At 49.8% G+C, this 25785-nt stretch overlaps 1 protein-coding gene across 4 annotated transcripts; it reads left to right on the top strand.

Annotated features, from left to right (window-relative positions):
- Window positions 1-8757: 8757 nt before the first annotated feature.
- On the top strand, window positions 8758-24985 carry PLIN3 (perilipin 3). 4 transcript variants are annotated; one of them, XM_081134170.1, is made up of 8 exons: window positions 8758-8835; window positions 11652-11733; window positions 13982-14180; window positions 14338-14420; window positions 16913-17210; window positions 20212-20411; window positions 20885-21010; window positions 24172-24985. In XM_081134170.1, exons 2-8 carry the CDS (start codon window positions 11668-11670, stop codon window positions 24511-24513), a joined length of 1314 nt encoding a protein of 437 aa, XP_080990296.1. In that variant the 5' UTR covers window positions 8758-8835; window positions 11652-11667; the 3' UTR covers window positions 24514-24985. The 4 variants fall into 4 exon arrangements, with proteins under 4 accessions (XP_080990296.1, XP_080990294.1, XP_080990297.1 ...); XM_081134168.1 differs by having other exon boundaries at window positions 24169-24985; XM_081134171.1 differs by having other exon boundaries at window positions 8764-8860.
- The last annotated feature ends 800 nt before the right edge of the window (window positions 24986-25785 follow it).

Below are 25785 nucleotides of genomic sequence, written 5' to 3'. Positions count from 1 at the left end.
GTAGCCACTCCCAGGTGGCCTGCTTTTACTCCTTCCCTCTACAGTCCATTCTCAATGCAGCAGCCAGAAAGAGAGCTTTCCAAAGTGCATTTGAGATTATAGGCTTGACTGGGGCTGCAGGAGATCGCTTCCAAGATAGCTTCCTCACATGGCTGTTGGTGGGAGGTCTCTGTTCCATACCATGTGGGCTTCTTGGGTGTCCTCACAACACAGCAGCTGGCTTCCCCTGGAGGAAGTGATCGAAGACAGAGAGAAAGGAGGCCAAGAGGCCTTTTATGACCTGGTCTCAGAAGTCTCAGAAGTGACTAAGACCATATTTTGTTTGTGAGATACAATTTACTAAGTTCAGCCCACATGCACGGAGAAGAGAATTAGCCTCCACCTTCTAAAAATTTGTGGATCTATTTTTTAAAAACACATTTCCCAACCAATGTCTCAGCATATCCTATTGGATCCACCTTCAAAATTCTTCCAGATTCTTGACCTTTCCATTGTTACTACCCTGGTCCAGCAACCTAAGTGTCCATCAACAGATGAAAAGATACACACAATGTGGTCCATCCAGACAATGGAATATTATTCATCCTTAAAAGGAAGGAAATTATGACCCATGTACAACATGGATGAACCTTGAGAACATTATGCTCAGTGAAATAATCCAGACACAAAAGGACAAATATCATGTGATTCCACTCATAGGAGGTCCCTAGAGGAGTCAAATCCAGAGACAGAAAGTAAATGGTGGGAGCCAGGGGCTGGGGAGGAGAGTGAGAAGTTAGTGTTTAATGGGGACAGAGTTTCAGTTTGGGAAGACGAGAAAGTTCTGGAAATGGGTGATGAAGATGGTTGCATAGCAACGTAAATGGACTAAATGCCATTGAATGGTACACTTAAAAATGGCTGAGATAAGGTAAATTTTATGTTGGGTGTATTTTACCACAAATTAAAAATTTTAAAATAATAATAATAATCATCATATCCAACCATTATATGGTATTTACTGTGCCCCAGGCACTGTGCTGAGATATGTATTGCCTCATTTAATTCTCTCCATCACCTTTTTTTTTTTTTTGATGAGGATAATTTTTCCTTTGCTTTTTAGAGAGTGGAAGGGAGAAAGGGAGGGGGGGAGAGAGAGACACAGATGTGAGAGAGACACATTGACTGGTTGCCTCCCGCACATACCCCAACCCAACCGGGGGTGGGGAGGAAACCCACAACCCAGGTACATGCACTTGACTGGGGATCAAACCCTGGACCCTTTGGCGCATGGGCTGACGCTCTAACCACTGAACCACACCAGCCAAGGCTCCATCACCTTTGTCAGGGACAACAATCATCACTCCCATTCTACAGATGGGACAGCTGAGGCTCAGAGAAGTACAGTGATTTGCCCAAGTTCTCACAGCCAGGATTAGATCCCCTAGCCACTGTACATACCACTTATGAACCACAGAGCCTTATTATTACTGCTTCAGCTAAAAAGGAAGGGACCTGTCACAGAGATGCACAGATGAGGCAGGTGACATCACTGACCAGGGTCCCTCAGCATCAGTCCCAAGCTGGGATGGGGTCCCAGGAGTGTCTGAGCTGGCACAGCCACTGCAGGCTTGATGTGTGAAAAGGGGGCTTCTCCACCCACAGAGCAGAAGAGACTGTGCTGATGTTTTAGGTTCAAGTCTTCATTTATATCTCCACTTTGGGCCTCTTTCCCTTACTGCAAAGCTTAAAAAGGCACTATGGAAGCAGCGAAGGGTACCTGGGGAGACCCAGAAGTCCAAAACATAGGCAAACTTCAGTTTCCTCAACTGTAACATGGAGATAATATTTAATAAAAATACTATTATTATTAATTCTATTACTTTTTCACCTCTGCAAGACTCTACATTTGGGGCTGGATTATTTCCTGGGTGGGACCATCTTGGGTACTGGGACCCTGGCCTCCATCCACTTGATGACAGGAGCACCCCCTAGTCAGGACAACCAAAAATGTCTCCAGACAGCCCAAGGATGCCAAGGATCACCTTGGTTGGGAAACCCTGTTCACATCATCGGGTTGGGAGCCTATGCTGAGTTAGTATATCTGAGAGTAAATGCTAATGAGAATCCCAGTTCTGTTTATTTGCTGTGTGATCTTGGACGTGTCACTTCTGTTTCCGAGCCTCAGTTTCCCCAGCTGTAAAACTTGTATTCCTCAATAGTCCTTCCCTCCTGAAGACGTAGAATTAAACGAGCCAACGTCTATAAACTTTATCAGCCAAAGTCAGTGGTCACTCCACAGGCGCTCTTGTTACCACAGCTGGGGTCTTCTGGACACTTTGGACCCCCAACAGCAGCCCCTTCACGCTCTCTGATGGCTGCCTCCCCTCCAGGCCCCCAGGTTCAGGGCACCACACTGGCAGGCGTTGGGAACATTTCCTGTGCGGTGGCCTGTGGTGCCCACAGGACCAGGTGGGCCAACCAGAGAACACAGCTGGGGCTGTTCCACTTCCTGCCCCAGGAGGTGCCTCTCACACTCCCTTGCCTCCACCCCCAAAATAACATATCCCACCGATCCACCCCCACTCCCAACCAAAGCTACCAGCACCAGCTGCAGCCTCCAACCGGGGACACACAGAACAGGCAGGGGCCAGCAACTGCCACCACAAAGCCTGCCCTTCTGGGAATGTGCCCCCCCTTCCCCTGCCTCCTTACCTCCAGCATTCCAATCTCGAGGGGGTGACCTGGCCTCCCTCCTGGTCTGAGACTCATGAGCTCTGAGCAGACAGGGCTGGCTGGGGGAGGGGCCTCCTTTGCCACCCTGGGTGACAAGGTACCCTCTCTGGTCAGAACTCCCAGATCCCAGGTGCCTCCGATCTTTACCTCAAGAGACAGTTTGATGGTGGGGAGCTGGTTTCCAGGACAACAGCCCCCCACCTCTGCCTGGGAACAAAGGGGCAGCCAGGAGAGTCAAGAACTGCGTGTTCTTTCCCTGCCAACGTGACTGGCACATCCCGGCAGCTGGCACTGGGAGGCCGTGTCCTGAGTCTCTGGGCCTGGCCACCTCAGACAAGGCCATTCAGTGTGGGGGCGGTGGCTGTAGCCGGGAGGGATCTAGTTCCTGGTAAGCTGCCCCTAGGCCTCTGCCCTTCCGGTACCTTCTGACAAGGAAGTCTGCCCGCTCTGCCTGCAGAGCTTCACGTTAAGGCCAGGGGGCCTCAGATGTCTGGCTCTGAGCTGGATGGGCCACCAAGGCCAGGGAAGGGGGGTGGGTGCAGGGAGAAGGAACGAAAGTTCTGTGGAGGCCTTCTTGCAGCCTAGAGCCCTGGCCTGGCATTCTGGGGCTGAGGGTGCCCAGTGGGACCAGCCTGGCCTGGAATGGGCTGGCCCAGGGGACAGTGTATCTTAGCACATCTCCCCCTCCCCCTTCCCCAACCTGGCCACCACCAGGCAGGAGGCAGTGGACAGCTGGCGCCATGAGGGAGGCCTTGAGGGGAGGGATTCGGGGGTGGCGCAGGATGCAGGACAGGCCAGGGCCTGCCTGTTAAAAGACCCCGGCTTCCCTGGCTAGCTGGCCAAAGGAGACAAAACCTTGCCTTCTGGCCATGGAGCCGCAGTCAGGCTCTCCTCCCACTGGCGGGTTCTGCAGTGCAGGGGAAGACATGGGCAGCCTGTGATGGCTGGGTTTGGGCTGCCAGAAAAAAATACAGGACACTCGTAAAAAAGTCATTTCTTAGCAGAAGCATGACCTTTGCAATATTTAGGACATACTTATGCTACAAGTATTTATTGTGTATAAGGAATTCACATTTAACTGAGTGTCGAGTATTTTTATTTGATAAGCCTGCCATCCTGGCCAGGGGCTCTGGGAGAGGCAAAGCTGAGCCCACCATCATCCCCCGAAACTTGCTCTTCAGTTGGTCTCAGTCTCAGGGATGGCTATGCTGTCCCTCCCTCCCACACTCCAGAGCCTCCAGCCAGAGGCTCAAGTCAACCTCACCTTCTGAACCATAGCCTGTTCACTCTCCCTCTGCAGTCTCTGTCCCATCTGCCCCTACTACCTGCACCCTGTGCCATGGGACATGAGCTCCCACCTGCCCACACTACTGCTCTTCCTTGCTTAGCTGTGCTTTCCCAAAAGCTTTCTGTTCTCTCAGGACCCCAGACATGGCCCACGGCCCCAACCTGAGTCAGGTCCTGTCCCTCCTCTGCCCTCAGCCTTCTAGTGCTCCCATCTCTGCCACAGACCTCTAGCACTCCCATCTTCCTCAGGGAAGAAGCCCAAGTCCTCCCCACTCCCCCAAGGCCCCGTAGGACCTGCCCCATCCCCTCCCTGCCCTCACCTCCTCCCTCTCTTCCCTTTACTCACTCAGCTCCAGCCACACAGGCTTCCTCACTGTTCTTCCAACAGCCAGGCACAGTTCTACCCCAGAGCCTTTGCACCAGCTGTTACTGATGTACACCTCCTCCAGAGAGCCACACAGTTAGTTCAACGGCCTCCCTCCTGAAGGTCTCAATTCAAACATCACCTCCTCAGTAAGGTCTCCCTTGTTCCCCTTATTTAAAATTGCAAACCACCCTGGCTCCCCGTCCTCCTGTCCTGCTGTAGTTTTCTCCACAGCTCACACCACCTTCCGATAGACTATATAATGTGTACTTTGTAGTTTTGTATCTGGTCCATCTGCCTCCAAGAGGGCAGGGATTTTTCTCTTCCTGGTTCACTGTCATATCCCCAGAAGGGCACACAGGAGACACTTAATAAATACTTCCTATAAGACGCAACATTACGATGTCTGGGATGTGTCCTCCTACACCCCCTTCCACCTTTCTAAGTACTACCTTTTCTTCAAGACTCACCTGAAAAAGGTGGGCTTGTCTTCTATATCCACAGGGCAGCCCAAGAGATCTTTCGAATGCTCTAAACTGCCCTTGCTGCCCTTGCTCCAGAATCCTCTGTGGCTACCCAGTGCCCTCAGGACTCTGTCAGTCTGGCCCTGCCAACCTAACTCTAACTCCATCTCTCCTCCCTGACACCCCTGCCCCCACCACATTCTACCCTCCAACCTCACTCTGCACCTTCACACTCTGTTCCCTCTGCCTAGAACTGCTCTCCAATACCTTCATCTGCCTGACCCCTATTCATCTCTCAGGCCTCAGCTTAGAGTCACCTCCTCTTGGAAACCTTCCAAGACCTCCCACCCCAACCCAGCTGGGTCCAGCCCCACCTCTGGGCTGTGCACCATGCCTGTGCACCCCCATCACAGCCCCTGATCACCCTCTATTTTATCCACCTGGTCACTAGAGCCAACTCACCCATCAGACATAGGAGACCCAGGTCCTGCAACACTTTTAGGGATGTACAAAATTGTTTTATTTTAATTTCTCTGAAAATCAGGAGAGAAAAATTCATAAATACCAACGCAGTTGTAAAAGGTAAGTTGTAATATTTTTTCATGGAGGGAGGGACCTGTACTGGCAAAAATGCCTTGGGCCTATGAAGATTTTAATGTGGTCCTGCTGGTCCCATGTGTGTCTCCCCACTGAACTATGAGTGCCGGGAAGGTGGTGTTGGAGATTGGGTCCCAAGGCTGGCCAGCAAGGGTCTGGCACACAGCAGGTATTTAATAATTGTTTGTTGAACGGATGAAAATCCAGTGATTGCTGGGTCCTCAAGGCCAGGCCTGGCATGGCTCACACATATAGAAGATGCTTGATAAATGGATGGATGGACAGAGGGAAGGGTCAGAGGGCAGAGAGTATACCTGGACCAGGCAGAGACCAATCTGCGACCAGCAGCGCCACCTTGTGGCACAATGCTGACCTGCTTCTCCCTCCACTACACTAGAAAAGAAGGAAGTTTTCAACTGGAAGGGGGTGGAGTGGAGGAAGGAGACGAAGAGGGGGAGGAACAGAAGAGGGGGAATGAGGAAGATGGGCAGGAGGGGAGAGGAGGCAAAGGTGGCAGCAGGAAGAAATCTCAGGAACAGAGACTTTGAAGATAGACAACTCTGGGTCCAAATCCCTTGGCTGCCCATTTCTGGCTGTGTGATGGGGGTATGACATCACCTCTGATCCTCAGCTTCCTCATCAGGAAAGCTGGGGGGGAAAAAAAATCAGGCCTCTGAACAATGTGATGAAATAGTTCAGAAAACAGCAGCTATTTCTTACCTCCACCTTGGGGCTCCTAGACAAGTGTTGTCCTCGAGGAGCCCCCCAAGGCTGAGAGGTGAGAGATTTTCCATGAAGACATGGCTGGGGCAGAGAAAGGGAAATGGGTTTGGGGGGTAGAGTTGTCAGATTTAGCAAAACCAGCAAAGTGAAAAGAATGCCCAGCTCCATTTGAATTTCAGGTCAACAATGAATAATTTTTTAGTTTTAGTATATCCCAAATATCACATGTGATATACTTATACCCCCCAAATGTATTCATTGTTGACCTGAAATTCAAAGTGAACTGGGTATTCTGTATCTCATCTGGCAACCCTACCATGGGGGAGACTGGGGAGGCAGGCAGGAAGGCTTCCAGGAGGAGGGGGCAGTGGTCGTGGAAAGGGAGTGGCTGGTCCGCGCTTTCCTTCCCCTCCACCCACATGTGCACAAGCTCAATGGCAAATGCCCTTGACTTCGCTCACAGGGGACTGGAGGGTGGGGGTTGATCTCCACCCCAGGGAAGGAAATGAACGTGACTCTTCTCCTTTTGTTCAGATGTGGGGCAAAATCACTAGGACTTATTTTCCAAGTCAGAATTGGATTACATCCCCTTGACCAGGAATATTTTGGCCATGTCCCAGCACAGAAGGCCACATGGAAGCTGAAGACTACCAAGCATATCTCCTAGTGATTTTAGAGCTGTGTGACTTTGGATAAGTCACTTCACCTCTCTAAGCATTATAAATCCCCCAACCCCTTCTCTTCCAGCTCTCCCCCTCCTTCTGCAGACACATTGGCTTCTTGGCTGCACCTCCAACACGCCAGACATGGCCCAGCCTCAGAGCCTTTGCACATGCTGTTCCCGTCATCAGAAACACTCTTCCCAGATCTTTACATGGCTCCCTCCTCTCCTCCGACTTCAGTGTTCAAATGGCACTCAGAAAGGCCTCCCTAACCATCCTATTAAAAGTGGAGTGCCCCAGCCTGGCTGCTTGAGCATTGACCCATGAACAAGGAAGTCACAGTTGGGCTACCGGTCAGGGCACATGCTCAGGTTGTGGGCTGGATTCCCCAGCAGGGGTCATGCAGGAGGCAGCCAATCAATGACTCTCTTATCATAGATGTTTCTATGTCCCTCTCTCTTTCTCTCTCTGAAATCAATAAAAATATTTTTTTTAAAAAAGAAAATAAGTGGAGCCCCAACATTATGGATCTCAGTCGTTTGCTTTTCACAGTAGCACGTAACACTGCCTGACCTATTACACATTTTACTCACTTTTGTTTACTGTCCGTCTCTCTCACTGGGTGGTGAGCGCCATAAGGCCAGGATCTGTTTTACTGACAGCTGTGTCCCCAGCACTCAGCACAGCGGCTCAAGAAAAACTGTTGAGTGAAAGAATGAACAAGTAGAAAAAAGTGGATGCAAGCAAATGAGAAGTTTGTATCTGTTATAGTTTATTGCTTAAATCACTTTGGGATCTCAGACTCACTTGCAAATCTGACTAGCTACACATGGTGACTTAAATGTGAATATTCAGTGTTTCGGTGTGCAACAGCCATATGGCACTAGAGGCCACCATATTCGATGAGGCAGAGTTCTAGAACATTCCTAATATCTCAGACAGTTCTATTGCATAGTGTGAGTGTAGAACCTCTCAATAAAATGCACTTAATCATAGATACCCAATTTTTTCCATGTTTTTTTCTGGAGGTTCCAGAAGTCTCACCTCAACCCACATAATTTAGCAGAGGTGGCAAACTGGTGGCCATGACTGGGTTTTATTTAGTCCAATAGTTTTCTAAGAGGCAGGACAGTGCTCCTACAGTCTGGAACTCCTGTGGATCTACGAATGGCTGGGTGGTTCTCCACAGGGCAATGTTCCGCCCTGTCTAGGCAGGGCATGCTGCCACCCCATTTACCTTCTGCTGGCCCCTGGGGACATCTGGGTTTGAGGCCTTGGTTTATACACCAAGAGGATAGATGTTAGTTTTTTGGGAGAGGAAAAAAAAAAATCCAAGTGGGTGTGGCTTCAGGAAGGGGTTGATCCAGGAGTCAGATTCAGGAGTTGCTCACTGCACTGCCCTAGGTGGGCAGTCTCTGAGCCTCAGTTTTCTCTACTGTAAAATGGGGATAAAGGGACACAGGCGATAGAGAATTAAGTGGGCCTACACAGGTCAGGGAGGGCAGAAGGCACTGGATATCTCTTCACCCCTGTGGTTAAAGCTATTCATAATGCTGGGTGGGGTTTGGCTCCCTCACCCTTGTGCCCACGGTGGAGATATGGTCCCTGACTCACCCAGTTCTTACAGCCTCGGTTTGGCCACTGGAGAAAAGGGAGCCCGGGGGACCCCAGGATCGCGCTCACCTCCCAGGGCCAAGCTCATGGGGTGGGGCTGGGGCGCCCTTGGCCGGATCCCGTGTCGTATTGAGTCTCCTCCAAACCTGGGCACCAGGCAGAGGGCGGGCGCCCGCTTCCAGCTGCCCCCAGCTCCCCGCCAAGTCCGGCCCTTCCTGGACTTCACTAGCGGCTCCAAGGTCCCGGGACGGAGGGGGGCGTGGCCTGGAGGCCCCCAGGCGGATTGGCCCTTGGGACCGTCAGTCCCGGGCGCCCGCCCCCGTATAAAGGCCCTCCCCGGGCCGGCCCGAGGTTTGGGAGCTCTCCTCAAAGTCGCGGTCCCCGCGCCCCGGACGTCCCGCTGGCCGCGGTGAGAGGCGGGGTGCCCGCTTGAGGTGGGAGACGGGGCCCGCCGAGTGCTGGGGCGCCGCAGGGCTGGAAGCAGCGGGGAGGGCCTTCCCGGGGGCTCTGCTGGGCTCTGCGGCCTGGGGAGGGGTCTCCGGCCGGGCCGAGCGCTCCTCCCCTCCCCCCGTCCAACTTCTGCGCCGGGCTCGCACTCTCAGACGCTCTCCTCTTAACTCCTGGGACTTTCGGGAGGGAGTGGCGAAGGAGCCCCTAGAAATGGCAGTATCAGGGGGTGGGGGACAAATCCCGCGTCCAAAACCACATCCTCGCCAAATTCCGAGAGTGTTTGCTTTCCAGACGCGGTTTGGAGGCGAGCCGCGGCCGTCCCGCTCCGGGATCCCGCCCTCGCGGGGGCTTCAGAGCCCACCCCGCCCCTCGCCCGAGACCGCCCCCCTCGCCGGCACAGCCCCCTCCCCCGCCAATCCCGTCGCTGTCTGGGGCCCTCCCCTGCCCCAGCTCCTGACCCCCAGAGGACGGCGGTAAACCCCGCCCCTTCCCCCCTGGGCTGGTGTGGCCGGCGGATTGCACAAGGCGGCGGGGAGGGGAGGCCTACACCTTAACTTATCGGAGTCCTTGGGACCTGTCTCACGACTGAGGGCTTGGGACCTCGACCTCTGGGAACTTTGGAAGTTAGATCTTAGCGTGTTCTGGCTGCCACCGCACGACTCCACCCAGTTCCAGCCAGCTCTTGCTCTTGCTCTGGCAGCTGGGCCAGCTGCAGGCTGGTTTTAGGCCCCAAGGACTTTAGGGGGTGCTGACATCTACAGCGGTCGCTCGCTCGGTCGCCCTTGGTTAAACCGATTCAAGGAGGATGGGAAGGAGGACCTCTAAGCTGACTAAGTGAGCTCAGGCTCAGGGGAAGGGGAGGGGGACTCAGGTGATCAGCAGGGGCATGTGTCCCCTCAACCCACTTCCCAGTTGGGTGAGGAGCTTCTGTAACAAGTTCGGACCTCTGTAACAAGCAGGAATCTCATTTCTGGCTGGCTTCACCCTTTGTACACTGCAGCCAGAGTGGTGTGGCATGGATCTGCTTATTGAGCAACTACTTTGTGCCAGGCTAAGCGCCACATATGCAGCATCTCCTCCAATCTACAGGGACTCTGAGCTAGGAATGGTTATCTAAGTTAATAGGTATAGATGTGGCTCCAAGGAAGGGTGCTGCCGTTCCAGGCTCCCAATGCTAATGAGGTGCAAAGCTGGGATTAGAACCCTCTTTAGCTCTGGCTCAGTTGACTAGAGCATCGTCCAGATTCACCAAGGTTGTAGGGCACATACAAGAATCAACCAACAAATGCATAAATAAGTGGGACAACAAATTGATGTTTCTCTTTCTCTCCCTGCCTTTTTCTCTCTCAAACGCAATTAAAAAAATTTGTTTTTAAAAGAACCCAGTTTAGACTCTCAAAACATCAAGTTTCACTTTGGAGATGGTGAAACACATCTGGGCTTCTTTCCGCTAGAAAGAAACTCTTAGAATCAAGGTCAGGGGTTCTCAACAGGCTCACTCCAGAATTGCCTGTGGCACCAGCTATTAAGCACTACTGTTAGACCCATTTTATAGGTGAGAGGACTGAGGCTAGGGCAGAGGAAGCTCCTTGCCCAACACATTAGCACAGACTGGGCAGAGCTGAGACTCCTGGAATCTAGTGTGAGGATCTTCTACCCATCTCATGTCACCTGGCCAGGAAAATGAAGCACACCTGTGGCTCCCACCTAACCTGCAAATGTGCGCACTAGACTTATCAGGGGAGCCTCCCTCACCCTTTATACAGCCGAGTCTGACTTGATTGGTTTGCAGTGGGGCCAGGCATGGTGTCTCTAATTTTTTTTTTTCTTTTTCCAAAGCTTTATTTTTTTTTGAACAGGTAATATTTACCTAGCTCAAAAGTCAGAAACCTGCCCCAGTTACTCGATCTTCCTGCCTGAAAGGTGGCCACCTTTAACAGTTAACTATGTCTCTTTAAAGATTCTGTATAGCCCTGGCCAGTGAGGCTCAGTTGGTTGGAGCAATATCCTGGTCAGGGCACATACCCAGGTTTTGGGTTCGATCCCTGGTTGGGGTGCATACAAGAGGCAACTAATCAGTGTTTCTCTCTTTCTTTCCCTCTCCCTCTCTCTCTAGAATCAATGAAAAACATATCCTCAGATAAGGATTTAAAAAAAAAAAAAATCTGTATAAATGCAAGTAAACCTGTTTACCCCATTCACACCTTTATCTCTACAGTATCTTGACCCATGTCAATTATATGTAAATTCTCATTCTTTTGCCAGGCACTGGGCTAACCTGGTATCTTCTTTATTCCCCTTCTGCTGGACAAACAGGTCATCAGTGTCTTCTTGTGGCCAAAACAGATATACTCGCCTCTGGCCACTTGGCAGTACAAGTGTGGGATGGTCCTCGAAGTGAGGTTTCTGGGTCAAAGAGAAGATGTCTCTTGAAACTTGGTAGCTATTGGCAAATTGCCATCCACAGAGGTTTTGCTCCATGGGTGTCTCTGGAGTACCGATACAGGTGAGCCCTCAAAGGGTTGTACCAGGACCTTGCCCTTCGAGGTATAGCCCTGGATCAGCTGCATTAGCAGCACCGGGAGCTTGTTAGAAATGCAGACTCTCAGCCCTGCTGAATCATCACCTGCGCTTGGACAAGCCCATGGGTGCATGTTAACGATTGAGAGGCAGGGCTCTCAGAACTGGACGCTGTCAGAGTGCAGGCGTGACCCGGACTTCCTCCTGGAGGGAGAGGCAGGGCAGGCTGTACCTGACTAGTCCATCTCTCCACAGTTCGTGCTTCTGAGAAATGTCTACCAATGAGACAGAAGCCCCTGCCAACACCCAGGTGGCAGCTGAAGAACCGGTACAGCAGGTGAGGAAGGTCTGGAATCTATGGGGTAAGGCTTCCCGTGTCATGGTACCATGGAAGGGAGCCAGGGAACTGCTGGCAGCACAAGGGGGTTGAGATCTTTCTGACTGGGTGGAGGAGAGTCAGCCGACGAACCTCTAGCAGGTGCCCCTCTAACAGATGGGGGCAGGACAACTGGGACTCTCAGGCTCTTAGAAGAACAGGGGTATGATTTGAAACTGCATGGCCCCCCCCCCCAAAAAAAAAAAAAATGTTCTCTGCCTCTGGAGGTTCTCTTAGAGTCCTCCTTCCAAGAATTCAGGCCCTATGCCCCCCTCCCCCATTTAAATAAAGACCTTTTCATAGACTGTTACGGTATCACCTACATAGCATAAAAGTCACCCTTATGAAGGGTGCTATTCAGTGATCTTTAGTGAGCTATCAAGTTATGCAGCCGTCACCACCGTACAGTTTTAGAACATTTTTCATCTCCCCCAAAAGAGACCAGCTACCCAGTAGCAGTCACCCCCCTCACCCCCCTTTTCCCTCAGCAACCTTACTCTAGTTTTGGTCTCTGAGACCCTTTCCTGTCTGACTTCTTTCACCGAGTGTGATGTTGTAGACGTTCATCCATGTCGTGTGTGTCAGTGCTTTATTCCTTTTTAAAACTTGTGGTAAAACACACCTCACAAAAAATACACTATTTTAACCATTTTGTTTTATTTTTTTATTATTTTTTTTTTATCCTCACCTGAGGATATTTTTTCCATTGCTTTTCAGAGAGAGTGGAAGGTGGAGAGAGAGACACACACACAGAGAAACATTGATGTGAGAGAGACACATCAGTTGGTTGCCTCCCGAATGCGCCCTGACCCGGGGATCAAGCCTGCAACTGAGGTACGGGCCCTTGGCCGGAGTCGAACTCGGGACCCTTCAGTTTGCAAGCCGATGCTCTCACCACTGAGCCAAACTGGCTAGGGCTATTTTAACCATTTTAAAGAGTATACAGTGCAGTGGCATTAAGTACATTTACAATGTGCAACCATCCCCATTATCTAATTTCAGAACTTTTTCATCGTTCCCATTAATAGTCACTCCCATTTCTTTCTCCCCTCTGCCCCTGACAACCATTACTCTGCTTTCTGTCTGTGGATTTACCTGCTCTGGTGTGGCTATATGCCAATAAAACTTTATTTACAAAAGCAGGCAGCAATGGAATGTTATTTAGCCATATATAGGAATATCATACTGACACGTACTGCAACATGGATGAACCTTGAAGATATGCTCAGTGAAAGAAGCCAGACACAAAAGGACAAGTACAGGAGGTCCCTAGAGGAGTCAGATCCATAGAGTCAGGAAGTAGGTGGTGGGAGCCAGGGGCTGGGGAGGGGCATGGGGAGTGTGTGTTTAATAAGGACAGAGTTTCCGTTTGGGAAGGTGAGAAAGTTCTGGAGATGGATGGTGGTGGTGGTTGTACAATGTGAATGTACTTAATGCTACTGAACTATACACTTAAAAATGGTTAAAATGGTAAATTGTTACCTGTATTTTACTACAATTTAAAAAAATTCACCCACTACTACATGGATGAATCTTGAAAACATTATTCAGTGAGAGAAGCCAGACAGAAAAAGAACAGAGTACATGATTTTATTTATATGAAATGTCCAGAATAGGCAAATTCAGAGAGACAGAGCGCAGGTTAGTAGTTGCCGGGGGCTGGAGGGAGGGGAGAATGAGTGACTGTGAATGGGTACAGGGCTCCTTTTGGGGTGATGGGAAAGTTCTAGAATTAGTGGTGATGATTGCACAACCTTGTGAATATACTAAAAACCACTGAATTGTGCACTTTAAAATTGGTGAAATTTATAATACGTGAACTTGATCTCAATAAAGCTACTAGGAAAAAAACAGACAAGAGTAAAAACATCAGTTGGTGGGACAGACTTGGCCTGTGGGCCATAGTTTGCAGACCCCAGCTTTAGACCGTAAGCTCAGAGAGAGTAGGGTTCTTTTCTCTTGTCACTACCTGGCACACAGTAGGTGTCAAAGACACAAACAAATGAGCTGCAGACCTAAGAAAAAGGAAGCACATGGTGGAACCCTGAAGTTCCTGGCTTGTGCAACTGTGTGGATCCAAAGCAGGGGTGAACTAAGCTGTTTCCCTAGCTGTGAAGTGCCAGCACCAGAGCAGAAGTGCCAGCACCAGAGTTTCAGGCCCAGCCTCCCCACCCCCTGCCCTGCCCACCTCAGCTACTTCTCCCTGTAGCCCAGCGTGGTGGACCGAGTGGCCAACATGCCCCTCATCAGCTCCACCTGCAGCATGGTATCGGCAGCCTACACCTCCACCAAGGAGAGCCACCCCCACGTCAAGACCGTCTGTGATGTGGCAGAGAAAGGTGTGAAGACCCTCACAGCGGCTGCCGTCAGTGGGGCCCAGCCCATCTTGTCCAAATTGGAGCCCCAGAGTGAGTGAAGCCCCAGAGAACATGGGACCTCCCTTCTTGGCTGTTTTTGCGGGGGGTGGGTCTGCCCCATCCAGCCAGCGGCTGACCTTCCCAGGACCCTGAGGGACGCTCATGTGCAGTAACCATCATTTTTCTGTCTTTTTCCCATCACCTATAGTCACATCAGCCAGCGGATATGCCCATAGGGGGCTGGATAAGCTGGAGGAGAACCTGCCCATCCTACAGCAGCAGACGGAGAAGGTAACAGACTTCCACCATCAGGAGCCCCGTGGGAACAGGGACCTACCTGGGTATTGAGTGCTCCTTAACTAGAATAGACAAGTGTGACAGCTTACTCCCTGACCCCTCTTCTGTGTGTCCCCCACACTGCAAACCTGTTCCCCACTGGGGAGCTGGACAAGTGTCCTCAATGCCAGCCAGATCTGCTCAGAACCCCCAAGTGTCTCCCACGTTGCCCAGAGAAAAAGCCAAACCCTCCCCACAGCCCACATCGCCCTACCTGATCTGGCCCCACTGCCTCCCTGCCCTTGTCATGCACCTCTCTTACTCCACTATAGACACATTGGCCTTCATACTCAGTGTTCAGTAACATCAGTGCCTGTATGTACCAGACACAGTGGTGGAAACAGTTCTTGCCCTCATGGAACTCGTTCTAGGGAGGTGGGAGAAGCAAAGACAATGAACACACCTGGCTCAGTCCTACCCTGGGATCTTTGCACATGCAGTTTCTTCTTCGTGGATCAGGTTTTTAGATCTCTGTTCTAATCACACCTCTTCAGAGGCCTTCCCTTCCCTCTTAAAGATTCTAGCTTAGCACTGCCTAGTAGAACTTTCTCTGAGATACATGTTCTTTCTCTGCACTGTCCAATATGAAAACCACCAGCCATATGAGGCTATTGAATCTTTAGAATGTGTCTAGGGTGACTGCAGAACTCAATTACTAATTCTAATTATTATAAATTTAAATAGCTACTTTTAATTTGTAACCATCACTACCCATTTTAGAACATTTCATCACCCCAAAAAGAAACTTCACACCCGTTAGTTGTTACTCTCCTTCCCATCAAACATCCCAGTCCCTGGCAACCACCAATTTACTTTCTGTCTCTGGATTTGCCTGGTCTGGACATTTCACATAAATAGAATCACACACTGTGTGGCCTTTTGTGTCTGGCTTCTGTCACTGAGGGTTGTGTTTTCAAGGTTCATCCACCTTGCAGTGAGTGTCAGAGCTTCCCTCCTCTTTATGGTTGAGTAAGATTCCAGTGTGTGGATGGGCCACGTTTTGTCTATTCTTTCATCCATTGATGGACATTTTAGGTTGCTTCCACTTCTTGGCTATTCTGAATAATATTGCCATGAACATTTGTGTACAAGTTACATTAGTGTTTTCACAACATGAAGTTTACCGTCTTAACCACTTCTAAGTGTACAGCTCACTAGCAATAAGCATGTTGACACTGTTGTACAGTCATCCCCACCATCCATCTCCAGAACTTTTTCGGCTTCCCAAACTGAAACTCCGTCCCCATTAAACACTCACTCCCCATCCCCCTCCCCCAACCCCCTGGCATCCACCATCCACTTTCTGTCTCTATGAATATGACTTCTCTAGGGACCTCCTATGAGTGGAATCACATAGTATCTGTCCTTTTGTGTCTGGCTTATGTCACTGGGTGTAATATCTTCACGGTTCATCCATGTGGTAGCATGTCAGAATGTTCTTTCTTTCTTTTTTTTTTAATCTTCACCAGAGGATATGTCCACTGATTTCAAAGAGAGGAAGGGGGGAAGAGAGAAAGAGAAACACCGATTGGATGCATCCCCCATGCACCCTGACCAGAGATCGAACCCACAACTCTTTGGTGCACAGGATGATGCTCTAACAAACTGAGCTATCTGGACAGGGCTGTGCTTCCTTTTTTTTTTTTTTTTTTTTTTTTTTAGTAATTTTTTTTATTTTTAATATATCTTTATTGATTTCAGAGAGAGGAAGGGACAGGGAGAGAGATAGAAACATCAATGATGGGAGTCACTGACTGGCTGCCTCCTGCATGCCCCTTACTAGGGATTGAGCCCACCATCCGGGCTTGTACCCTAACGGGGAATGTACCGTAACCTGGAATGCACCCAAACCGGTAATTGAGCCGCAATCTCCTGGATAACAGGTCGATGCTCAGCCGCTGAGCCACGCGTGGCTGGGCTGGGCTTCCTTTTTAAGGCTGAATAATACTCCATTGTCTGGATGGGCCACACTGCATTTATCCATTTGTCTGTCAATGGATTGCTTTGGGCTGCTTTTGTCTTTTGTCTGTTGTGAACTGTGAACAAGGCTGCTATAAACATTGGTGTCTGTATCTTTCAGACCCTGCTTTCAATAAAATTTTAAAATTTTATTTAGTTTTAATTATTTTAAATTTAAATAGTCACCTATAGCTAGTGGCTACTCTATTAGACAGTGTAGCTTTGGGAGGATTGAGGCACAGAAAAGGGAGGTGACTTTCCTCAGGCCACACAGCTAAGAAATATTAAGCCAGGGATTCTAACCAGGCCGGCTGGCTTCTGAGCAAGTGGTCTTAACTGCGATACTGGATTCAACATTGACCCTTTGGGTTTAAGATCACCCGGTAGCTAGAACTACCCCCTTGGGCTCCCTGGAGGTTGGGGTGCATGGGTGGGGCTACCCAGGTATGGAGGGAATGCAGAGATGCTGATGCTGGCCTGACTCATAGGTCCTGGCGGATACCAAGGAACTCGTGTCATCCAAGGTGTCAGGGGCCCGAGAAGCTGTATCCAACAGGGTGTCCAACGCCAAGGACACAGTGGCCACCCGAGTGACAGAGGCAGTAGACGTGACCCGGGGAGCTGTTCAGAGCGGCATGGACATGACCAAGTCCGTGGTGACCAGCAGTGTCCACTCAGTCATGGGGTCCCGTGTGGGCCAGATGGTGCTGAGCGGGGTGGACACAGTATTGGGCAAGTCGGAGGAATGGGTGGACAACCACCTGCCTATGACAGACTCTGAGCTGGGTGAGTGTGGCCCTTGGGCCTGAGACCCCTCCCTGCACCTCCCAACCTGGGCCCCTTTTGGCTACCTGGAGTCTGTCCACTTGATTGAACGTTTAAATGAACAAATAAATGCCGGGGTGGGTGGGGCATGAGAACAACAGAGGAGAGTCTGGGTGATTTTATTCAGGGATTTAAGTACCTGCTGAGCACATAGGGACACAATCTGTGAGCAAGATGGAAGCCTCTGCTTTGTTGAATTGATGACAGAACCGATGATCAGTGCTCAAGAGAAAAAAACAGCATGCTGAGGGGGTGGGAAGGGGTTTCAGGGAACAATAGGGATGAGGAAGTTTGCATTTTTTAGAGGACCCATGGGAAGGTGGCATTTGAGCACAGAGGTGGAGGTAGAAAGGAGTGAGCCATCTAGATGTCTAGGTTAAGAATGGTCCTGGGAGAGGAAACAGCCCGTGCAAAGGCCCTGAGGCAGGACCTTGCCTGGTGTGTTGGAGGAACAGCAAGGAGGCCCCAGTGGCTGGAAAAGAATGAGCGAGGAAGAGAGAGAGAGAAAGTGAGGGCAGGGAGAGGGGACAGAAGCAGGTCATGCAGGGCAGTATGGGCCAAGGGGAAGACTGAGGGTCTTACCCTGAGGGATTGAAGGCAGAGGAGGGACACTGACCTGAGGAAGGTGCTTACAGGCGCCCTCAGGTGGCTGCTTTGGGGAGGACAGGCCTGGAGGCAAGGGTGGGAGCAGAGGGACCAGGGCAGTGAAAATGGGGCCTGAACCAGGTCAGAGTAGAAATGAAGACAAGTAGACAAACTGGGGATGAAACCATTGGAGACAAAGCAGCCAGCCCTACTCATGGTCTGTACCTGTCCTCTCATACCCATGGCTCTTGCGGTGGTCTTGACGCTGCATATGAAAGAGGGCCCTCCTTTGTACACATGCCAGGGACTTTCAGTGTGCTGGCATGTTAGCCTCCAATGCCCGTGGCAGCAACAGCCCATGAGGGCTGCAAGTAACTAGACACCATGCTCCATCCAGAGGACAGTGTGGCCCTGGCCCATTGGCCAGAGCTGGTTTGTTTGAATGAGGAGCCAAATATTTGGGAGAACAGAAAAAAGTTGAAGACAGGCTAGATCAGGGTTTCCCAACTGTGGCCTTGCTAACATTGCGGCCAGGCCACTCTCTGTGGGGCCATCTTGGGCACGGGGGGGGGGGGGGGTTAAGCAGCACCTACTCAATGCCAGGAGCACCCCCAGTTGTGACAACCACAAATATCCCCAGACATTGCCCAGTGTCCCCTGGGGACCAGAATTGCCCCCAGATGAGAATCGCTGCTTTGCCTACTCTAGAACTTCATATATAGTCTGTGGAATCCAGTGGTTCCCTGATGGGTGAATAGCTAATCTTTATCTCCATCTCTTTTTCCATTTGGGATTGCTACAGGTAGCTCTTAAAAGTGTCACTTCTTTCTCTGTAGCTGGAACACTTCCATGGAGAAAGTTCTCTCCAATTTTGATTACCCCGAGGTACAGTTTAGTGAGGAAAAGCAGGGAAAATAGCTAACTTATTTATTTTGGCATCATGGCCTGGTTCATCAGTGCCCTCCATGGGTCTGTAGTGGTTTGGTTTTTTACTTTATAGGTTTGAACACATGGATTAACACGGCATATTCCAATCCGAAGTGTTTATTTTATCCCATTATTTTCGGCCAATTGGCGCCCCCCTCAAGCTAGCTGTGAGTCCCATGATTCTCCCTGAGAACCCTCAGTGGAAAGGAGAAGTCCCTTGCTTTATGGAAAATCTCAATGTTCCAGGCAGGGCTGGCGAGCTTCAGCCCTACAGCATGTGGCTTGAGTGTAGCATGTTACTTGTCCTTTGAGTTTCCAAAACCCAACTCTGAACCTCTTGAAAGATGGGATCTGGCTGATGTCTTCCCTGCTGAACCCCAAGTTCAGTGCCTGCTGGCCCTAGTAGGTGTTCAGTTTCTCCATAAGACTCAGCTATGGGTCTTGGCTTCTGAAGGCAGCTATGTCTTGTAACCTCATAAGCACTTTCTGGACTAGATAGCACTGACTTATTAAACACCTTGCTGACTGGCTATTTTGAGCCAGAACTGACCCATGTGGCTGACTTCTTTTCTTTCGTGACCGTTCAGTAGGTGTTTAAAATTACTTAAGTTATCGTAAGTACAGACACAAGTTATCTCATGACAGGTCAGCAACGTTCAGACGTGGGAACACATGTATACTCGTGACCGGTCAGCAAGGTGTTTAAGATGGTTCTCCTATGACTCAAACTTCTCCCATCATGTATGGTTGAGAACATGGGGTCAGATGGCCGGGCGTCAAATCCTGATTTGCTACTTTCAAGTTGTGTTACCTTGGGCAAGACAATTAACCTCTCTGAGCCCCAGTTTTTTCAACTGTAAAAGTGAGAGAACAGTGCCTTCCTCACAGAGTTGTTAAGATTTGACAAGAATGCCTGTTAAGATTTGACAAGAAGTCACGAGAAGCACCTAGAACGTTGTGAAAGATTAGCCACTATTAATATATTCCAGGCAACAGTACTAGGTCAGCTGACTTTTCTCTGTGAAGGATCAGACAATAAATATTTTAGTTGCCATTGGGCAAGAGACCACATATTCCACTGTTGTAGTTTGACAGTAGTCAAAGATAATACATAATGGACATTTATAGTTGTATTCACCGGTTGTACAAAACCGCAGACAATTTGGATGTGTCTTGCAGGGTATAGTTTGCAGACCCTTATGCTAGTCTAAGGCCTCTTAATCCTTGGAAGTTTGGTTCTCATTGTACCCATTTTGCAGGTGGGGAAAAGTAAGGCAGGGAAACCCGTCTCTCCGTGGCCTCAAAGCTTGCAAGCGTAAGACCCACATAAACCTGGGTAGTCCATGTGAAACTAAAGCCCACACTCTGTAGTATGCACCAGGGAAGCCTGAGCTGCTTGCTCTGTCTGCAGACCAGCTCTCATGATGCTTCCCCCGCCTCCCCCATGCAGCCCACCTCGCCACACCTGTGGAAGGCTTCGACATCACCTCAGTGCAGCAGCAGCGGCAGGAACAGAGCTACTTCGTGCGTCTGGGCTCACTGTCGGAGCGGCTGCGCCAGCAGGCCTACAAGCACTCACTGTGCAAACTGCAGCACACCAGGCAGAGGGCCCAGGAGGCCCTGCTGCAGCTGGCGCAGGCACTCAGCCTGGTAAGGCCCCGCCCGCGGCGTGGGGCATGGCACGGCGGCGTCTGGGAGTCAAACCCGCAACCCTTTGGTGTGCGGGCCAACGTTCTAACCACTGAGCCACAACGGCCAGGACAGCATTTCCTTCCTTTTTAAGGCTGAACAATGTTCTATCGCAAACACTGTTTAAGCCTTTGCTTCTGTTCCCTCTGCTCATGTTTTTGTTGGCCACAGCCAGCCAGGTGTCCAGGCCCAGTTGCAAGGGGAGGGAAGAAACAAGACAGAATGGGTGGAGCTGCAGAAAATTTGTGGCCACTTTGGAAACCATGTGTGAAAACAGCGCCCCTCCCTCCTTTCCTCCCCTTATCTCAGATAAAAGGAGGAGGACTCCCCAGGCTCCCTCTGGAATCCTCTCTCTCCCAGGATGTGCAGGGGCTCTGCGGACCTTGGTCAAGCAGGGGAGGCAGCCTCTCTCACTGCTCTCTCTCCTACTCCAGATGGAAACTGTCAAGCAGGGAGTTGATCAGAAGCTGGTGGAAGGTCAGGAGAAACTACACCAGATGTGGCTCAACTGGAACCAGAAGCAGCTCCAGGGCACGGAGGGGGACCCAGAGAAGCCAGAGGTACCTGTGTGGGGAGGGGCATAGGGTGCTTGGGGCCCTGACTTCCCTCTCCACACCTCTGCTTGATGGACTCACTTGCCTGAAATGCTTCCCCTAGCCTTGCCTCCCATTAACCGCCTTCAGGACTCACCAACACCCCCTCTGGGAAGCCTGCCTAGTTTTCTACTCTTGGGTGTGGGTGTTGCTTCTGAACTTGGGACACTTGATAGTGACGTGTCTCAACCTGCTAAATTCTAAGCTATGTCTTGAAACTCTTGTAACCTTCCCTCCCCCATCACAGTGTCCCATCGAATCCTTCATAGTTACTTACCTTGCCCCTAGTAACTACTAGCTTCTTCTGGTTCCTCAAATCTCTCTCAAGCATTGGCCTTCTGTACCCTGCTCTAATTTTTGCCACCTGTACTGTCACTCATCTCAGCTTTCATTGAATCAACAATGCCTTACGCAATTCTCACACCTCATTCTGAATGATACCCCTCCAGTCTTAGGTCTGTACTAACACTAGAGCTTCTCAGCTTAGCCTCTCTGTAAATGGGATATAGGGCTTTCTGTAAGGTTAAGATGAAATTAGCTAAACTTGTACGTGAATGTTCACAGCAGCATTATTCACAGTGGCCAAAAAGAGGAAACAGCTCAGATGTCCGTTGATGGATGGATGAACAAAATGTGACCCGTCCATACAAAGGAATATTACTCAGACATAAAAAGGAGTGAGGCGCTAATACACGCTAAGACATGAATGAACTGTGAAGACATTATGCTCACTCAAAGAAACCAGACAAAAAAGACCACGTATTGTATAATTTCATTTATGTGAAATGTCCAGAACAGGCAAATCCAGAGACAAAAAGTGAATTTGTGGTTGCCAGGGGCTAGGGGAGGGATTTCCTTTTGGAGGTGATGGAATGTTCTGGAATTAGAGGTGATGGTTACACAATGGCATGAATATACTAAAAACCACTGAATCATACATTTAAAATGAATTTTCTGATATGTGAATCATATATATATATGATTAAATGAGGTCATAAGTAAAGCACATGCTGCTATAAAAGTGATATTTATGAAAATATGATGAATATCTATAAATTCATAACTGCTCAGCATTCAGCCAAACTGCTGAAAACTGCCTCCTTTCCCCCTCTGCTGAATGCAGCAACCAGAGATACAGATTTTGACTCTCTTATCAACACCTCCCTTCCTGGTTCAAGTCCAGAGCTCAGCTGACAGCGCTCAGGGCAGTCTGCTCTGAACTCTTTCCTGGTTGGGGAAATTTTCAGGGACCTGATCTAAACTGCTTACAACTTCTGCCTAGAAAGTTCTTTCAGACCTTCCCTCTTTTTTTTAACTTTAAAAGAAAAACAATTTTGAGATATAAAAATGTCTTGTACTTCTTTAAAAAGTTATAATTGAGATATAGTTCACATACTGTACAATTCACCCATTTAAAGTGTATGATTCAGTGGTTTTTAGTATATAGATGCTCCTCAACTTACAATGGGTTACTTCCTGATAAACCCATTTTAAGTTGAAAATATCATAAGTCAAAAATGCATTTGATACATTCCAACCTACTGAGCATGACAGCTTAGCCCAGCCCACCACAAACATGCTAAGAACACGTACATTAGCCTTCGGTTGAGCAAGATCCTCTTGCTGCTGCTGCCTAGCACCATGGGACAGTATCAGACCACATATTGCTAGCCTGGCAAGATCCAAACTCAAAATTTAAAGTATGCCTATCTCTTTTGCACCATCATAAAGTCAAAAAATCATAAGTTGAAACATCACAAGTCAGGGACCATCTGTATTCATAGGGTGTGTAACTGTCACCACAATTTATTTGGAACATTCAAATCACCCCAAAAAGAAACCCTGTACCCATGAGCAGTCACTCCCATCCCCCTCTCCCAGCCTCTGACACCAACCCACTTCGTGTCCCTGTGGATGTGCCTGTTCTGGACATTTCACATAAATGGAATCACACACTGTGTAGTCTTTTGTGTCTGGCTGCTCTCATTGAGCATCATGGTTTCAAGGTTCATCCATGTTGTAGCAAGTGTCAGTGTTTCACTTCTTTCTCCCTCCCCTCCCCCTTTTAAAATTGATTTTAAAAGAAAGGAGAGAGAGAAACAACAATCGGTTGCCTCCCACACATGCCCCAACCAGGGGTTGAACCAACCACCTGGGTATGTGCCCTGACTGGGAATCAAACCTGCCACCTTTTGGTGTACGGGACGACACTCCGACCAACTGAGCCACACCAGCCAGGGCACTGCTTCGCTCCTTTTCATAGCTGAGCAGTATTCCAGTGAGGGACCACCTTGTGTTGGATCCATTTACCAGCTGGTGGACATGTAGGTTGTTTCTACTTTGGGCTGTCGTGAGTGGTGCCCCTATGAAAACACTGGTGCATAAGTTTTTGTGTGGATGTGTTTTCTCTTCAGTAGATACTCAGTGGAGTACTGCTGGGTTATAATGCTATAGTTTAATATCTCGAGAAACCACCAGTCTGTTTTCCACAGTGACTGCACCACTGGCCAGTCCAAGAGCTCCAGTTGCTCCCCATCCTTCCTGACTCCTGTTACTATGTCTTTGTAATTCTAGTAGCCCCAGTGAGTGTGCAGTGGTGTTTTATTGTGGTTTAAGCTGCATCTCTCTAATGGCTAATGAAGTTGAACATCTTGTACTTATTGGCCATCTGTGTGTCATCTTTGGAGAAATGTCTATGCCCGTTTTTCAGTGTGACTAGTGTATATCTCATGGTTCAAAACTCTTAAGAGCCAGCCCTGGTCAGTGTGGCTCAGTTGGTTGGAGCTTCGGCCCATACACCAAAAGGTGGTGCGTTTGATTCCCAGTCAGGGCACATACACAGGTTTTGGGTTCGATCACTGGTTGGGGACTGTGTAGAAGGGGGCCAGTTGATGTTTCTCTCTCTCTCTCCCCTCCTCTCAGTAAAAATCAGTAAAATTTATTTAAAAAACAAACAAAAACTCTAAGAGCTGGGGTATCCCAAATAACAGTGCTGAGCGGCCTCCCTATGGAAGGGTTTTCCTGAAAGTGAGCGGTAGAGCCCCCGTTTTCTTTTTCCCTGGCTTTAGAGCCAGTTTTCCCCAAAGCAGTGGCCCTAATCGCCCCCCGCCCCTCTTCCTTCTCAGCAGGTTGAGTCCCAGACGCTCACCATGTTCCGTGACATTGCCCAGCAGCTGCAGGCCACCTGTACTTCGTTGGGGTCCAGCATCCAGGGGCTGCCCACCCATGTGAAGGACCAGGTGCAGCAGGCTCGCCACCAGGTGGAAGACCTTCAAGCCACCTTTTCTGGCATTCATTCCTTCCAGGACCTGTCCAGCAGCATCCTGACGCAGAGCCGCGAGCGAGTTGCCAAGGCCCGGGAGGCCCTTGACCACATTGTCGAGTATGTGGCCCAGAACACACCAATCACTTGGGTGGTGGGACCCTTCGCCCCCGGAGTTACTGAGAAAGCCCCAGAAGAGAAGAAGTAGGATAGACAGGAAGAGGCTTGGGGTCTCAGTCCCTCCCTGAGGGGCCAGAAAGGAGCCCTGGACCCCTTGCCCCCCAGCTCATCTTAGCTACTGCCTTGGGAAACTGGGGTCCTCCAAACAGACCAGTCCCTCCTCCTCTCTGAGCCTGGAGGAAGCATGTTCTGAACCTTACTTCATCAGTTATTAATGTGAGGTTTGTGGAAATTTTTTTTCTAGAAGGTTTTAAAAAAATTGTTTTAAAGAAGGTTCCAAAAACTTATTTTTTCTTTCTTAAAAACTACATCAAGGGCCACAAACATCAGTGTTTAGGTACCAGACTTGGACTTCTGGTCTGTGAAGTGGGCCTTCTGCAGCAGGTTGGAGGTGGAGCTACCTAGGTGCATTCTAGAGCAGAAGGGGGCTGAGGCCTGCCTGGCAAGCCGTAGGTGCCTGGAGCTTCAGTGTTGCCTTAATAAATTTTATCTGCAGCTAAGTACAATGTGTGTGTGTGTGTGTGTGTGTGTGTGTGTGTGTGTGTGTGTGTTACCAGCAGCTGAGCAGTTCTGGTGTCTCTGTGTGGCCACCTTGGCCCCATTTTTGCTTTGCTCACAAAGGTGGGACAGGGATGGACCTCCTACTGAACTTGAAATTTGGCACTCAGTGCCTCAGGCAGGGCCCATGTTGGTTGTCAGCGATGTGCTCTCCATTCTTGCTTAGCCTTGAGTCTTCAAATTTGGTCCTGGACGTTGCCGAGAAGAGCTGGGTGCTGGGCCTTTCAGCCCTATCCTGGCATGCCGGAACCTTGACCCATGTCATGCCATGTCATAGGTCTGTGGCAGAAACGAGAAGCCTTCTGCTTTTCTTCTAGTGGAGCTTTCTAGGTGTGTGGGGGAACACTGTGGCAGGGTGACCCCCCAAAATGCCCACTTCCTAATCCCCAGGACCTTCCATGGCAAAAGGACTTTGCAGATGGGATTCAGTTAAGGATCTGGAGATAAGAGATGATCCTGGATTATCCAGGTGGGCCTTAAACATCATCACAAGGGTCCTTATGTAAGAAGGAGGCTAGACGGTCAGAGCTGGAGGAGGTGTGAGGACAGAAGCGGAGGTGTGAAGATGCTCTGCTGTTCCCCTTGAAGATGGACAAGGCTATGAGCCAAGGATGCAGGCGCCTTTAGAAGCTGGAAAAGGCAGTAAACCAATTCTTCCCTGAAGGTTCCAGAAGGAATCAGCCTGCCAACGCCTTAATTTTCGCCCCATAAGACTCATTTCAGACTTTCGAACTCCAGAACT

The sequence above is a fragment of the Miniopterus schreibersii genome (assembly GCF_964146895.1).
Source record: "Miniopterus schreibersii genome assembly, chromosome: 4".
Lineage (NCBI taxonomy): Eukaryota > Metazoa > Chordata > Mammalia > Chiroptera > Miniopteridae > Miniopterus > Miniopterus schreibersii.
Note: the sequence above shows the minus strand (reverse complement) of the source record. Positions and strands in the feature narration are given on the sequence as shown.

Bases quoted from the DNA above. Each gene is read 5' to 3' on its own strand.
- PLIN3 (XM_081134168.1), top strand. From the start codon at position 11,668: ATGTCTACCAATGAGACAGAAGCCCCTGCCAACACCCAGGTGGCAGCT. The intron at 14,181-14,337 runs GTGAGTGAAGCC...CATCACCTATAG, and splicing joins GTCCAAATTGGAGCCCCAGA to TCACATCAGCCAGCGGATAT. The intron at 17,211-20,211 runs GTGAGTGTGGCC...TCCCCCATGCAG, and splicing joins TATGACAGACTCTGAGCTGG to CCCACCTCGCCACACCTGTG.